Raw genomic sequence first — 17,370 nt, forward strand, 5'->3', positions numbered from 1 at the left:
AATGCCATAAGATTCTGAAGATGAAATGCAGACACAATTTGAAGAAAAATGCTGGCTTGGAAGAATTACATAGTCTATAGTTTATTGCATAATGTATAAAAAATAAGCGTTTGGTCAATGCAGGAGGAAAGTAACATATGTGTTAATGTTGTGCAGTAGTAGCACTAACTTTTGTAATTATGGTAGGTAATTAAGTTTGGTACTATTCTCTCTCTTACTTAAATTGACAAGTTTCCTTCCATATCCTACTTTCAGTCAGCCATATTAGATAATGGTTGAACGGATCAATAAAAATATTTTTTCCACATTTATTTGCAGTGATATTATTACTTAATTTTTCCAGGGTTGTACCATATTCCATGGTAAACAGAAATCATTATTTCACCATAAGTAGCCATGGAGTTACAGAATTCTCAAAAAATAAAATGGAAATGACACAATTAAATTACTGGGAAAAAGAGTATGAAATGTTTTGTAAATTCACCAAGGTAAAGTAATTTTTATTTTATTCATGGTGCAGTAAAATTGATGACTTTTATCAATATGATAATCTTTATTGATATTTTTTTCAATTTTTTAATTGCAGATAAAAATGTTTGAAAATTTTCATTTGGTGACAACATACTTCTGGTGGCTTAAAAATATGAGACTTAAGAAGTTTTATCTGGCAAGGAAAGAACTGAGCAAATATTTATTTTCACTAAATGCTCATTTAAGAGAAGCTAGCATTAAATATCAAAAAATATGTCAGCCTTTGATGACAATGTCTCTTGTCAAATTTCCTGGAAATAAAACGTTAACCCTTGAAGAATTTTTGATAATACAGGTTAGTGTTTAGTCAAACTTACTTTAAATCAATTAGACCTAGTGTAGCTTAGGCACTTGTACAAGTGATGCTTGTGACTAAATAGAGAGGAAATTTAGCTCTACATTGCAGTATTATTTCCTATAGAGCATCCCAAAAATGCCACAATACTATTTTTTAACTTTTTTTATTTTCAGTATGTCTTACAAATAATTATTGTATGCAGAAATTGCATGTTTTAATGTGTTTGCACAAACAAATATAAAATACGAGGTCCTAATAAAAAGTATGAGGCCTTATTTTTTTTTGCAAAAACCTGATGGATTCAAATCATTGTTGCTTGCATGAGCCAACCTTGAACCTTTGTGCGCATGCATACATTTTTTCCTCCCTGTCGATTGCATCTGTTGCTGGCAAGCAGCATTTGAGTGAAGTAGTGAGTTGTGCTCTTGTCAGTTTTTCATTGCAAAGGAAAATGACACAATGCCTGGAGCTGAATTACTGCATCAATTATGCCAGAAACTTGATGACAGCCTGGTGAAAACCATTCAGAAGATTCAGGCGGCTTTCAATTACAATGATGTGGGTATCACTCATATTAAGGAGTGGTACAAACGGTTTAAAGGTGGCTGCACATTGGTGGAGGGCGAGCCATGCTCTGGTCGGCCATCAACATGCCAAAATGACCAGATCATTGCCAAACTGAAGGCTGTGGTGATGTTGAACTATCGTGTGACTATCCAAGAAATTGCGGAAGAGGTGGTCATCAGCTTTTTTTTGGTACATTCCATTGCGACCAAAGATTTGGACTTGAAGAGAGTGGGGAAACTCATGCCAAAGCTGTCGATGGAGGAGCAAAAGCTTGTTGAAATCTCACAGGACATGCTAAACTCTACAAACAGTGACCCTGACTTCATGAACACCATGATTACTCGTCACCTCATATGTGGGTAAAGCTCAAAAAGCAATACTTGAGAAAAATTGGGTGGAACAGTTGTGACAAATATAAACCATTGAACACAAAAAGAAACACATGAAATTTGATCAGATATCCTTCCATCATTTAGGTGGCCTTCTTTGTCCACTTTATTTATTATTTAGATAGTTTCCCTTTGCATGTTTAATAAGTGATTGAGGTTACATTCTCTTTATATGTTTTTGTCAGTACTTGTGTTCTCAAACATGTGAAAACCTGGTTTCCATAAGGTCATAAACTCTTCAGCTAAGAAGATGTGAAATATTTGAAAATATTCTGTTTATGTAGCCATCTTCTTTAATGGAAAGAAGTAAAGGACTGAGAAGGCAGAAGAGGGGAATGAGGAATGCTAGGTAAGGATTAAGTTGGGTAGTTGAAGGGGGAGAGGGGAAGAATGAGGTGGAAAGGCTGCCCAGAGAACAATATTAATAGGTGATGTTATGCTTAAAAAAGCCATATACAGGCCTGCTTAATGTTTGAATTTAATTGGTGGAGGGCAATTATTGAAACAATGCTGCAACTCGGAAAAGAAAAATTTTGTTCTTCCACATATATTTTACTATACACGACCTAGGTTTTGACTTAGGTCTGATGCTGACTGGACTAGACATCAGGTCTGATGCTGACTGTAAGTCAAAACCTAGGTTGTGTGTATAAAATACTTGTGGAAGAACAAAGCTTTTCTTTTCCAATGTGAATCGCTTCCACACAGTGATGCCTCAAACCATTCTATTCATCAATGTTGCAACTATTGAACAATGCATTGTGGAAGGAGGCATGTTCTGAGACTTAGAGACTGACTGATGAGAAGAAGGGTTGCAGGAATTATTAAGTTGAATGTTGAGAAATGTGGTACATTGGCCAATATAATGTGGATCAGAGCCATTGTAGCCGATAAATAATGTCACTGGAAGAGCAACAGGAATAGGAGAGGGGTTGTTGGGAGTTGGTTAAGGGGTGTAAGAGAGGAGTGAAATGGGATCTGGCCTGATTGCTCAGAGATCTGATCTGGAGTGGGATGGGAGAGTTTAGAGAGAAGCTAGGTAGTTTTGAGGCGGCTAGAAAGGTTGGTGGGTTGTCTATACATTAGAGAGGGGCATTTAGGGAAAACATTGAAACAGCTATGGGACCTTGTGCTAACAAAATGTTTGATGATTAGGACACTATAGAACAGTAATAAATGGCACACAGAAAAGAAACACCCACCCTTAAAAAATTTGATGGAAGCTCTCAGAGGCCTACTCAATCTTCAGTTGAGCATAACTCTTCTCCTCAATATGTTTTCATCATACTTCAACCTCTATTTATTTTGTGTTGACATAAATAAACATACCTGGTCCTTGTCCATTAAATATTACTACAAATGATTATGAGATAGAAAAAATATTAAAACTGGGCATAAATAGGAGCAGTAGCTCAATTTTTGTTCGATGGAATACAATCATTTGGGGTAGAGAGAAGAAAAAAAGAGGGCAGGGCAAGAACAATTTTTAACTAATCTCTAATTACTGTTGACCTTGAGTAAAAATGCTTTATATGTATGTATGTTTTGCATGAAGGGATATTTGTTATCACCATTAGTAAGAAGGGTAATTACATTTCAAGGATAATAGTTTGGTGAGAAATATTTGCACACATTGCCCTAAAGATTAATTTTATTAGAATGTATTTTGTCCCCAGGATGAAAAACTTCAAGGTATTGAGGGAAGCTTATTGTCTCTACAAGAGTATTTATCAAAAAATATATTACAAGCTTGTCAGAGTGCTCTTTGGAGCAAGGGATTTACAGTGGATGACAGCAATTTTGATATGAATAAATACGGTAAGAGTTATTCCATCATTTTATTTATTACCTTACCATGTTCAGACTTTTGTATGTAAACAAGTATTACAGCCCTCCCTGTGGACTACAACCTTGATGAGGTGGAAGACTTGTGCATTTTGATGATCCCTAGAGCTGGTGGGAGTAATGGCATTTGTTCCTATTAGGGTCACCCATGACAGATGGGTCAAATGGTAAGAGCCAGACGAAAAGTAGTCTGAGCAGCATCTGTTCCTCCATGAGGTGGCTGCAATGGCATTTGAATACAGTGGGGCAGCCATTGAGTGATGATGTCACTTTAAAAACACTATTGAGAAAGTCAATAGGAAACCATCTCAGTTATCTATTCCATAATAAAATAATGGGCATAGATCTGAGCATGAGTCTTGGCAACTAAGGGGCTCAGCCTGCTGGGCTGTGAATCATGTGTGGCTGCAAGAGAGGTGAGGCTTCTGAGGCCATCATTGCATGAAATTTTCGCAATTTGGTATTGAGAGCACCAACACAGAAGAGAAACCAATTAGAATTGGAACTTGGAATATTGGGATGGTGTTGAGGGCAGGAAAGTTAGAAAATATAAAGTCAGAGATGGAGAAAGGAAGTATAGATGTTTTAGGGATGTACGAGGTGAGATGAAAGGATAGCGGGGATTACTTCAGTGATACTCATATTATATCCAGTGGAGGGGAAGAGAGCCTGTGAGGGGTTGCAGTAATATTGGATAGAAAGGTAGGAAGAAGGGTAATAAGCACAGAGGAAGTGACTGATAGCATATTACTTTTCAGAGTAAAAGCAGAACCAACGAACTTTGTCATTGTTAAGGTATACATGTCACCTAGAAATCATAGGCAGAAAGAAGTTATTAGGGCATACAATCAGTTAAAGGACATCATTGATATTGTTCCTGGTGGGAAACATTTGATAGTAATTGTGGATTTTAATGCAATGGTAGGTGAATGGAAGAGATGTAGGATGGGGAAGATGGAGGTGGGGCACTAAGGTTTATTCATAAGGAATGACAATGGAGAGAAAGCTACAGAATTCTGCCGGAGATGGGGTCCAGAAAGTAACCTCCATTTTCATGTAGTGTAAGTATTAGTGGAGGGGGCCAAATATTTGCTATATTGACGTACCTAGTCAGTATGCCTTGAGCTGCAGTGGTGGGATGTTCACACCGCTTGCCATTTGTTGACAATAGCAAGTCAAAATGAACAATACAATTAAAATTCCCACCAAATGTGAAGTTCGTTTAGTGATAAGATTTTTAATGATAAAAAAACTTCAAAGCTGCTGACTTTCATCGGACCAAATGATATGAGTGACAGAGTTGTGCGTCCATGTTGTCATTCATTTAAAAGTGAACATAAATATTCATGATGATGATAGAAGTGGCTGCCTATCTGTGATGAACAATGAACTGCCCCTGAAAATTGACAAAAATTTTGTGTAAACCCACGTTTTACATTATCTGAAATCTTAAGAAAGTTTTCCACAGATTTCTACCACTCTGTTACATGGAAACTAGGCTGAAAAGTTAGACTACTACATGTTTTGTGCTCATCTTGTTGAGGAACTTCAAGATGCCGTCATCGGTTGACTGCAAGCTCAGGCAGCAGAATTTTACTATGAAGAAATTTGAAAGTTAGTTCAGAGATATGATAAATGCTTTAATCTGTTTGGTGAATATGTATAAAATAGTAGATAAATGTAGTGTTGATGTAAAAATAATGAATTTTCTGTATTTACACGTATTCCAATGTATTTTTATGGCATAATGGAGGTTACTTTCCGGACAGCCCATGTAAATTGAAAGCTGCAAAAGAACCTTTAAAATAGTAAATTGTAAAAGGATAAGGTAACCATGGATTACAGACAAGATAAATATGAAGTCAGGTTGATGGGAGTACAAATAGGGTTCAATAGTAAACTGAGGCACAAAACAAATGGGGCAAAAGAAGCATGGTGAAAAATGTAGTGCTGGATAGAACATGGAAAGTTTACCGAGGTAGGGTGAAATAAGTGCATTACACAGGAAGGTAAAAGCTCTTTCAGGAAGTAAAAAGGGAAAATCATTGCTAACAATGAAAGGTCAGTAAGTCTCACAGAGTATTAATTAATGCCTGTGAAAAGGAATCCTTATGGAAGGTGGTTGTCTGAGTTGTTTGTTAGGGCAGGTTCCTTTGCATTACAAAATAGATAATATCATCAATAATAATTTTAATTTAATTTAATCGAAGGAGGAATCTCATCTTGTCCTATTACACTTGAAATAATTCAGGGCAGGGTAGCCCTTGATTTCTCTGCATTACCTATAATTAATCAGAAGCTTCTGGTACCTGAAAATCACATACAGGTAGTATAGCTTTTTGATTGGTAATCCCAGGAAAATCTCCCAGAATTAAAGATAGGACCGGGTATGAGGATGTAAGCAAAGTTAATGGCTGAAAGGTGTCCATTTGGCCCATTACCTTTTAGTTATCTTCTGATTGTCTCTTTATTTAATTTGATGGGGTATTAAGAAGTAGTTTTTTTTCCAAAATGTTTCCCTCATTAAGCTTTTCAATACTTAGGTTTTCAATGTTTTTTTATTCCATATTTATTACTTGTGATATAAAATTGCAAGTTCTATTCTTTTTTGTTAATGTATATTTTGCGCAGACAATTTTCTTGGTAAGTTTCAAAATGTGCTTTAACTAATAATAATTCATTATGTCAAATTTATTCTTTAAACGCAACCAGAGTCTTATGCATCAATATGCAGTAGTCTTCCTTATTTCAGGATTCTATTATTTGTATTGATGATTCGGTTTATAATTGCACCATACATTTTCATAAGACTGTTTAAAAGTAATGTACTAATCAGAATTGCTCTTTTTTACAGGTCCACCTCCAAAATCTAAACAAAAAGAAAAAATGTCATACATTCATCAAGCTAACAAGCGGTCATACTGCTATAGACTGTCTTGGTTTGAATACTTTTTTACTTTATTAATTTTAATTTATTTTCATTTCCATTTGCCAAAGTTGTATAAATGCAAGTTACATAATTAACTTGAAACCATCAGCCTTTTTAGTATTGCTTTTTGTAATACATAATATGCTTTACTAAAGCCTTGGAAATTTGGTAACCAAGTCTGAGAAAGTAAGCATAACCTTTGAGAGTACAGAAAGTTAAGAAAATTCATTGAGTGCTTGATAGATCTTAGGTTTTAGGAGTAAACTCCTCAAAAACTACTTCATTGATGTGGAGATGCATTCACTATATATTCTATGTATTATTATTACTAAATATACATTCACTGTACAATATCAAATCATTCCACAGTTCCATTCTAATGTGATGATATCATAAATGTGACCTTAATAATTCATAAATGTAATGTAATTTGTTCTAGACTGACACTTTGGTTTTACAACTAAATGTATGTTTGACTTTATTATTACACAGTAGCTAAAAATTGTAGGGAAAATAACTCTCCATTGATAGAATACTTATCACATACATAAATAATGAATAACAACATGACATTATCTCTCCTGCTTATGACTAATTAGTGAGATCTTGCAACTCTTATATTGCTGGAATCCTTGCAAACTGCCTTACCAACTGAGCATGGCAAAACTATCCCGAACTCTCCCAGTCACTTCCTCTCTTAGCCATGGGTGACAGATGATTGGACTGGCTTTGTTTACATAGCACTGGTTTTTGACTCCATGTAAATACAAATCTCCTGACTAAAACATAACTCTTAAAGCACACTCAAAATGAAATCTCAATGAAAAACATCAATGAATTTATTTTTTGATTGCTTTACTCACCATAGGCCAGTTCTGCATGGTTACATCATCAAACAAAAAATGTACATCAATTTTGTTTCTTTCATCACATTGAAAAAGGTGATTTACATTGCATGGGGTTATTTAATAAACATTTTAGACTTTTCTTTACATAATGCACAAAATTCATCCACTGAGTTCAAAGGTTTCATAAGTAATTATTATTAAGATTGTACTTGAAAGTATTTGAAGGAGATGCTTTCAAATCTGGAGGGAGTAGGTTAAAAAATGTGTATCCTTAGTGGTATAGTCCCTCACCACTCAATTTAGATAATCTTGCCTTAATCTGTATGTGAAGCTTAGTATGTTAAAAATGATGATGGTTTATTAGGTTTTGTTCGTTTTTATGCATGTTATTCTTAACATATAAGATTATATTTTATACATAAAGAGCATCCAGTGGTATAATTTGCTGCTCATGAAAATGAGGCCTACAGGAGTGTCTGAAGGTAAGTTTAAGATAGCTCTTATTGCCTGTTTCTGCACGTTAAAAATCTTTTGGCTATGGCTTGAGCCACTCCAGAATTAAATGCCTTATGATAATTGAAATTGAAAATTTGAATGATAAAGACATTTTAGGATACTTAAGCTAGTAATGCAACAATTTCAGAGCATAAAAATCATTCACCTTGACCTGGTTTGAATCGCAGTCAAGGCGAATGATTTCCACACTGTGAAATGTTGTATTGAAATGGACATTAGCGGATGCCTCTGTTAAAAGTTACTGTTGCAGTATCTTCTGTAGTTTCTTTGGAACTTAAGCTAGTACTAAAAAACTAATATCTCAGCTGAAAGAGAGTTTAATTAAGTTTAGATTTTAAGGTGTTAATGTATAAGGACCATTTTAGAGATGATTCAATCTGAACATCCAAGAAATTTATGTTCTCTACAAAATTTAGGTCCTTATCATAGAGTTTAACCGACAGTGATTGATTTTTGCCAAAATGTATGCGTACTGTTTTTTGTGGATATATTGACAACAAGTTCTTTTGAAACCAATTTTTAAGGCATGTTCCTGTGGATTCTACTTTTTGTTGTGACTCAGGGCTGGTTTTGGCATTTATTAGAAATGTAGTATCATCAGCGAAAAGAATGGATTTAGCGTTGAAGATAATATCTGGCATGTCATTTATCTACATTAAAGAATAGCTAAGGACTAAGAATAAGGAGTCCTGAGGAACACCTGTTCAACTTCTTTTTCAACTGATTGGTAGTTCGATTTTTGAATTGTAGACTCATTAAGTTGGGTTTTTTCAACTACTTGATGTCTTTTCTGAAGATATGATCTGAATCATTTATTTTAAATGCCCAAAATAGCGTATTTTTTAAATATCCTTTACAAAATCTCATGAGTTACAACATTAAAAGCCTTAGTAAGATCAATGCATGTCCCTAGGTATAGATACTTATTGTCCATAGCATGTAGTACATTTGTAATGAATTCATGAAGTGCTGCAGATGTTGATTTACCTTTCCTAAGATCATGTTATTGGTTTGAAAAACTAGTGTTTATCTAGGAAATTTACCAAACATAACACAGTTTGATGCGTAGCATGGTGAAAATCCTTCATGATGAAAGAAGACACTTTGCTTTTCCACATTGAATATTTTTGTTATGACCTAGGTTTCGTTACAGTGTAACATCTTCAGGTACGCTGTAACAAAACCAATATCATAATAAAAATGTTCTATGTGGCAAAGCAAAGTGTCTCCTTTCATCAAGTTTACATATGTTTTAACACAGCCTTTCCAAAAATTTTAGAAAACTAGAGAACAAATATATTGGTCAATAGTTTCCTACATCATCCACATTGCCTTTTTTGTGAATTGGTACAACTTTGCCCACACTTCAGGCATGATGGATAATTAACTTCTGACACACACAAGTTGCAGAGGTATGCAAGGGTTTTAGCAATTTGAGCAATAGAAAACTTGATTACTTTGTCAAGTATATCATCTCTCCCTGAAAGTATATCATCTCTCCCAAAGCTTATTGCTAAGAGTATAGCCTATGCTGATAATTTCTTCTCTGGTCACAGGATTGGTGTATATATGGAATATGGTGTAAATGTATGGAATTTGAAACTGTTTTGTGAATGGGTGTCAGATTCAGAAATAGAAGTTTGATACATGGAATTGGAAACAATTTTTCCTGTAGTCTGAGTAAAAATCATTAAAAGTATTTGCAATGACAGTATTTGACTGGATTTGATTACACATCACCAGCTGTCATGAGTTCAAAGTTTCTGTGAGGACTAATTTCAATTGTTGCCGTATGTATTATTTGCCAAGAAGTCTTGATTTTATTTTTTGAATTTGCAATCAAAATGTCATTTTGTGGCCATTTTGCTTTGGCAACAATTTCCTTAAAATGTTTTCTGCACTGTTTTTATTCTTGCTTAAGAATTTCATTTTCAGTTGAGAAATTGTTTCAAAGTAAAAGTAGAATTTGTGAAGAAATACATCCATTTTTTCGTAAAAAGTATTTTTAGTATAAACCTCGTGCCAAGATTTATTTATGAAATTAAACCTTAGAAGATGCAGTTATTATATTTGTCAACTCTAACATCAACCAAATATCTCTGTGTTCTGGGAATCCTGAGTCCATGGTATTAATATAATAATTATCTAAGTTTGTCATGACCTTATCTATTAATTTTCTGCTAGCTCTTGTTACCCTGGTGGCTTCAGTTACTATTGTATGAATTTTAAAGGAGTCCATTATTAACTAAATTTGTTTGAATTTTTTCACTGCACAAATTAATGAAATTTACATTAAAGACACACTCCACATAATGCAATGCGACTGATAAATATTCTCAATTGAAATTGTTTATTTCTCTATATAAGTATCAAAATTTCCATTAGAGTATCTGTACCAACAAATAAGAGTCAATTTATAATTTGTTATTTGAGCGATTGAAAATTCAAAATCTTTTTCAATTATGGCAATGTTTGAAATGCTAACAGATTTTAAGTGTATACCATGTTCTACACAAATGCAATTGCCTCCATTTTTAAGTGCACTTCCACACGAGTAGCTTCCAAGAAAATAACTCATGATTTTTACATATTTTAATTCTGACCGGCTATACCAGTGTTCTGAAATACATAGAAAATCAACCTTTTCCAGTTCACTGTTGAGAAGAATGTCAATGTCACTGATTCTGTTTTTTAAAATTTGGACATTCTGATAATATATTGTTTCTTCATATTTTTTAGAGAGAAGAATTTCATTTCCATGTAGTCATAATTTCTTTTTAGTTACAATACCATTTTGACCTCTTGTTTTCCTGGAGGACCCCAAGAAATTATTCGTGCACTGCATTCTTTCTTCTTAGAACTCTCCAAAACGTCTAGTGTTGTTGCATCATTTTGTGTTGTCAGAAACATTCTCAACTGGGATGTTGCTGATCGTGGAGACTTCCTTGGGGGAGGAGGAATTCTGAGGGAAAAAGAATGGCCTGATGGCCACATTCTCAGGCCAGAAAGAGTCACTTAATCACTCGCCTTAATAAGAGCCTCGGACGGAAACATGGAAGGAAGGATATTCACCCTGTGCTTCTAGTTTCACCAGATCACTTTTTACCAATTACTTCAGGAGTGATAGTATATCATCCACTGATGTAGGCATTGGTTGCACTCTCCAAATGTGAACATGGCACTTTTTTAATGCACCCCTGAAAGGACAACAGTCCCTGGCATCCTTAGCTTTCCGAAAATGTGCTTATGATGCTTTTTTAGTGAGTGCACTTTTATAAACCCATCATTATTATTATGTGACACTTAAAGTCGTATTTGAACCATTTACCATCGAGTAACTATCTTCTATCAAAGGTGCAGAACTGTAGAGAGCAGCTAATGTGTCCTTATGAAGTCTATTTCCATCACTATGTCCTTTGATTGTATCTTGTGCTTTGGAAATGGTTTCGTCACCAGTTTCATGTTTTACCGTAACTGCGTAAGTGACAACTTTCACTCTTGGAGCCATCCTTGGTTTGGAATGGAAAATAGGTTTCGTAGTCATTTGTAAACCAGCTAATTCAATTTCAGGATTGCAGTATCTGCCACAATTTAAACAATGAAAACTTTGAAGGCCGGCAATTGAAACACTTCCAAAAAATGTCTCTGCTTTCTTTTAGAGCTTGCAGTGATAAATGAGAGAGGCCCTTGCACTTATAGAGTGAAAAAAAGATGAACAAATATTGCATTTGGTCTGGTTTTTCAAACACGTTTTCACAAGAGTCATATACTAGGCCATCGCCACAATATGCCATCTTGCTCAGTTTGTTTAACTTTACATATCAACTATAAAAAATCAAAATAAATTTCTAAATGTCTAAATATCTAAATGTCAAAGGTTTGACCTGAAGCTATTATTTCTTTAAAATATAATGAGATGGTTAAAACAAGCAACTGAACATTCTACTTTCATGAAGGACTCTTGAGTGTAGCAAAAGTTTATTGTTTCATTTTAGTAACTCACGTGCCCCCTGTAGTTCTCCCATATCATTCCTGCTCTAGTTGAAGTGTCCCATTGTAATGAAATAGATGCTCCTAAGATGGCCTACTAGTGGAAACTATAGATTTAATAAATCATCTTCAATGGAAGAACTATGATTAAAAATTCCGAACAATATCGTCTCTAATAAAAAAATTATTTTCTTTTAATGACAGATTTAACTGAATGATTTTGTCTTTAAAAAAATCACTAATTTTTTCCATGCAGCCCTCTTTTGATGGTATTTTCAAAAGTGGACCACTACTCTGTCCTCAAATGTGCTTGCCAACATTTCAGTACTTTCAAAGTAAGGTGGTTGATGATTTTTTTCACTGTATCTGGCTAATTCTCTGATTTCTCTTAGCAATGCAATGCAATGTGATAATTTTCATCAACTTCCTTCTCCTACTGACACTACCAATTATTTTCCATAAAAACTCTCTCTGCTCCTCATTCTCTCCTGAGATCTTTCTTCACATCCTCATCATAAGTCTCCAGTCATAATGATTGACCAAGAGCCTTAAAGGTATTATAGCTTGTGCCATCTTTGAGTGGTTTTTGCACTATTAATCATCAGATTAAGCCATGACTTTATAACATATGAACCCATAAATATTTAATAATAAATACATATATACATAGCTATTTTCCCTAAAGTTGCTGTAAAAAATGAGGATGTGGTTCTTACTCAAGTCATAGTTTCTCTTTTACCTCAGACCTTCCAGTATGGGTCCGAAGAGCATATTATTCTTCTGAATCTTAGGACAAATGTAGGGGCATGGTAGGAGTATGCATTCAAGTCCAGGGTCAGTTTCTCAAGGCTAAAAAATGATTCACAAATTTTCCAAAAGCTATATCTAAATATCAAAAGTGCAATATAAAACTAAAGTTCACATACGGTGTAATTTAGGCAAATAACAACTTTTACTACAATCAGCTTTCTGTATATTCTACAATACATACAAATAACAAGCACCTGTAAACTGACTTGTTGCTTTGAGAAACAGGCATCAGGGCTCACACTTTCTAGCACCCTTTTCTGTTAACATTTCATCATGCTTGCTTTCATTCTTGCCCTGATGCCTTAAAGGATAGAATAGTTTTCTTTTGCCACTTGTGTGATTTGAGTTTCCTATGGTGTAAGATTTTGACAATTTTCCATGCCTCACATCTAGAAACATGCATAGATCCTAAAATAATTGGTGCAGAAGTCACTCTCCAAACTCAATGAATGTTTGGCATTTGGGTGTGGTGTTCATGGTTGTGGTACCATGGATGATTTTAGAAGCCAGCTACTTCATCTTATCTCAATTCTTATGTCAGTAAAACTTCCTTTGCTCAAGTTATTGGTTCTGCCTTCAGCACAGTCTCTCCAATTTTCTCATCTCATCTTTATCCTTCTATAGCACTGTAATGCTAAACTAATTTTTGAGTTGTTGCACTTTCTTCCATCTTTGAAAATATTAAGATGATCAAGGAGAATTCAAACGAAAATCTGAACACTACCCCAAAGCAAAGTTTATTTGGTGGTTCGAGCATTGGGGTCAATTTATTGTTTCCTAAAAGTGACTGGTTGGAAGGTGATGACAGTCATTAGAAATTTTGGCAAGGCTTTGATTTTTCAAAGGCACAGCACATTAACTGTTAAACAGCCCCACATACACTGCGAAGGTTTTGAAAATAGAAAATTCTGGGTAGAAAATCTTTTGTTTGGTAGTTGATAACTAAAATCTCTGCAATCTTTAAAGATGTGATTATTCATTATTTCAGTGTGTTGATGTACCATGTAAACCTCTCTTCAAAAGACTTGGTTTATTACCAGTACCTTTCAGATATATATATTTAATGCCATCTTGCATGCGAAGGGTAATATTTCTCAGTACAAGTCCCACCACAATTACCATAGTCACTATATAAGGGTCTGCAATGACCTGCACCAGCCATTTTTCAGAACATACCATACTGCTCATGGACCCAAAGCAATGGGCTTAAGGTTATTTAATAAACTTCCCCTTGAAATCAAATATGAAATAAAAGTACCTATTTTCAAGAAAAAGCTGTTCAACCTATTAAAAAATATGTTCTATTCTGTAAATGAAAACCTGGAATTGTCGCTACACATCAATTCCGGCCTAACCAATTAATATGTAATTATACTAGTGCATAAAAAAAACCATAGACATAGTAATCAACCCGAAGGTCGGTTTAGTAGGTGATGCTAGAGATCACCCAGTACTAAGCCCAATACGGCGTGTGAAAATTCACACATCAGGGTAGGGGGGCCAGTTCCTTTCCCTGTGCCGGTTATGGTTTCCCAGGAAGACCTGGTACCCGAAAAATCACTTTAGTTTGGGTGGAGCTGTAGGTGCCCAGAATGCCTTGCCTGGGAATCGAACCCGGGACCCTCCAGCAGCAGTCAGCAGTCCAACGCTCTACCCTCTGGACTACCACGACCCAAATACTAGTGTATATTGTATCTCTTCTAAAATTGTGAAATTTATATATGACATGTCCTATATTTGTGTAGGTATGAATATGCAAAAAATCTCGGGACAAATAAATGTATTATTATTATTCAATATCCTGAAGGATTTTCCCTTGAGATATTTCTGATATCATATTGCTATAGTTATAATTATTTCAAGTAGAATAAATCAAATGAAAATTTTTCCGTACAGAATAAGTGGCTGAATTCAGTTGTTGAACTGAGATTTCATCTTTTTTGGCTTTAGTTAAGTTAATTTATAAATATGCCATCTGGCAAATATGCACATATAGTAAAATGTAGGTAATGGATTAGAACTCTTTGAATAAGTAAGCAGTTGAGCTTTTTTGTTGACTCCCTCACTAAAAAGCCTTTATTGATGAAATGTTTTCAGTTTCACTCTAATGCTTAAATAATAGCCAGTATTCTATCTCCTCATGTACATGACCTAGTGATGACCCGCAAAGTAAGTTTAGGATGAAAAAGTATATGCAGATATATGTGAATGTATATAATCTAATTTAATTAGAGAGAACACAACTAACCTTATTTTTTCATTACAGTGCATATCATCATACAATTAGTGCCTACAAAATAAAAGAGAATGTAATTTTACTTTTCAGTTTTATTAATCTAACAGACTATTACCTGGTAAACTTGCTAGTAATGATTATGGTGAACTCATTGGATGAAATTGTCAATACTCTGCAAAACCATTCAGTGAATTTAATGGAAAATAGAGATAATGGAAGTGCTGAACATAGTGAGAATAATTCTGATAAAACAAAACAGGATGCTTATGGGGAGTTAGCTGATAAACCTGTTTCAGAAAAACAGAAGGATGCCTCTGAATTGGTAATAAATGCATTAATTTCTTTTCCTGTTGTCCTTCTCCAATTGTCCATATTAAAGGTTTATTGGATGCATTATATTGTAGCATAATTTTTAATGTTGTTATTTCTGCATTTTTGGAGGTATTTTAGGTGAGAATAGCAAATTATGAGTTGTTTTCTCTGTTGCTCTATGCCATGATCTCCCTCAAAGTAAAAGAAGTGAAAGGTTCATCTTCATTAACATGGCTAGCTACCCAGTTGAAGTTCTGGGGAGCATTTGCATTGTGCAAGGGGGCTACTTGCATTACATGCCCATTAACAATATTGTTTTGAAGTTAGACCAGTATAGATACAATCCCACCCATGTAAAATCCATCCTTTAAAAAATGTTATTATCACATCCCATTTCCATGTAAAACATAGTTTTTATTCAGAATAGGAAACCTGAATTAACATCCTTTACAGAGAAATAGATGTGTAGCGTTAGACGATGAATCAAAGAATCATATTATTAATATTTTTCAATTTCTATCATTCAGTCAGTAAAACCAAAAAACCACTCTTATCAAACTGAAGGTCAATTTGATACGTGAGGGTAGAGCTCCCTTACTGATAAGCCCAACAGCATTTGAAATTAAATCAACAGGGTAGGGGGATCACTTCATTTTTCTGTGCCACCTATTGTTTCCCATGAAGATCTGATACCCAGAAAGTCACACAGTTTGGGTGAAGCTGAGGGTGGGCAGAGGCATCCCTTGGAGCTGAACACTGGCCTTGCAGTTAGTAGTCCAATGCTCTACTGACAGGAATAGCACATCCCATTCAGTTGTCAGTAATATGGAGAAATATTTATGAAAGTGTTTCCAAAAAACATAAATGCTCACATTGAACTATAAATGTAATGCTCTCATAGAAACTGCTGTACTGAATCAATATAAATATGAAGTATATTAACTTTTTTCTAACCTTTCATCATTTATATATAACAAGGAGAGTATATGTTAATGACAATAATTAATAATAACTACAATATTTCTTGGTCCATGAGATGCATAAGGCACTCCCTAATTTTTCAGATTATAGTTTACAAAAAATACTTGGACCAGGCAGAAAAGGATCAAAGTATTCTGATGTTAATGCTTAATACAAATAAAATTGAATTTTTAAATCAAAAATTATTTGCTACACATGTCAATGGTTATTAATTGTAGATTCCCAGAAATTCCACGTCACTGGGCCAAAATGTCTTTCAGCTGCCTTGTTTCCATGTTCTGAAGCATAATTAATGAATTCAAGTTTAAATGCGATACTGTATGACAATCTTCTCTCTTAAGACCCCATGAGGTTATTATCATTTTAACATATCGTATGATGCTTAGTTTCTGTTGCTATTTTGATATTATCGACATTTGTATTGAAAGAAACCATTTTCTATGACTCTCTCACACTTTAAAAGTTTGAATGCCTGTAGACACCTAGTTTATCAGGGGAGATGCAATATATGTATGTGTTAGTAGAGGGACAACATCCCTGTTAGTCCAATGGAATTTTAATTTCACAGAAGCTCCACATGTGCGATGAAACTAAATGTGCTGAATTGAGTATATTTATAATTTAATTGTGAAATTTTTCAGGAAGTACTTTCACTGAAATATTAAAGCTTTGTTGCTTACTCCTGATTCTAAACAAGGTTATAATGGAAATGTAAAATAAAAGCAACCATTTTCTATGCCTGATGTGGGAAAAAAGACTTAATAGTAAGTCTTTTTTGTCGAAGTTAAACCCATATACCCTTGGTCCATAAGACAGGCTGATTTTAGAGCATATTTTGGAGTAAAAAAAGTTTGTTATGGGCCAGGAAATACTATACTCATTAATTATTGAGTTGCTGAAACATCAAATTTAATTTCAATATTAAAAGATGTTACATTAAAATTCATGCATAAAATTAATATTAGAAAAATACATTATGTCAGTGTAATACAACATGTTGTCCTGCGTAACTAAGACTTTAGAAGAATAAAAAGTCTTTTATTACAACTTGAATGCAACTTTATAGCCACTTGAAGTGCTTTTCTTTCTTATCTGGTACACCAATTCAGGTCTAACGG

General features: G+C 34.4%; 1 protein-coding gene and 1 long non-coding RNA gene across 2 annotated transcripts in view; both read left to right on the forward strand.

The window, feature by feature from the left end:
- The first annotated feature begins 715 nt into the window (after positions 1 to 715).
- Positions 716 to 6,560, forward strand: LOC139692330 (uncharacterized). The gene is made up of 3 exons (XR_011701735.1): positions 716 to 826; positions 3,462 to 3,603; positions 6,485 to 6,560. It is a non-coding gene; the product is annotated as an uncharacterized lncRNA (long non-coding RNA).
- An 8,532-nt stretch (positions 6,561 to 15,092) lies between these two features.
- The window catches only part of Dhc16F (Dynein heavy chain at 16F), a 90,367-nt gene continuing 88,089 nt past the window's right edge, over positions 15,093 to 17,370 (forward strand). Inside the window, exon 1 of the mRNA XM_071590153.1 lies at positions 15,093 to 15,281. Coding sequence (XP_071446254.1) covers positions 15,093 to 15,281 — 189 coding nt within the window. The remainder of the gene's footprint in view (positions 15,282 to 17,370) is intronic.

Source organism: Hetaerina americana, unplaced genomic scaffold (assembly GCF_022747635.1).
Source record: "Hetaerina americana unplaced genomic scaffold, ioHetAmer1.1.p SCAF_4, whole genome shotgun sequence".
Classification (NCBI taxonomy): domain Eukaryota; kingdom Metazoa; phylum Arthropoda; class Insecta; order Odonata; family Calopterygidae; genus Hetaerina; species Hetaerina americana.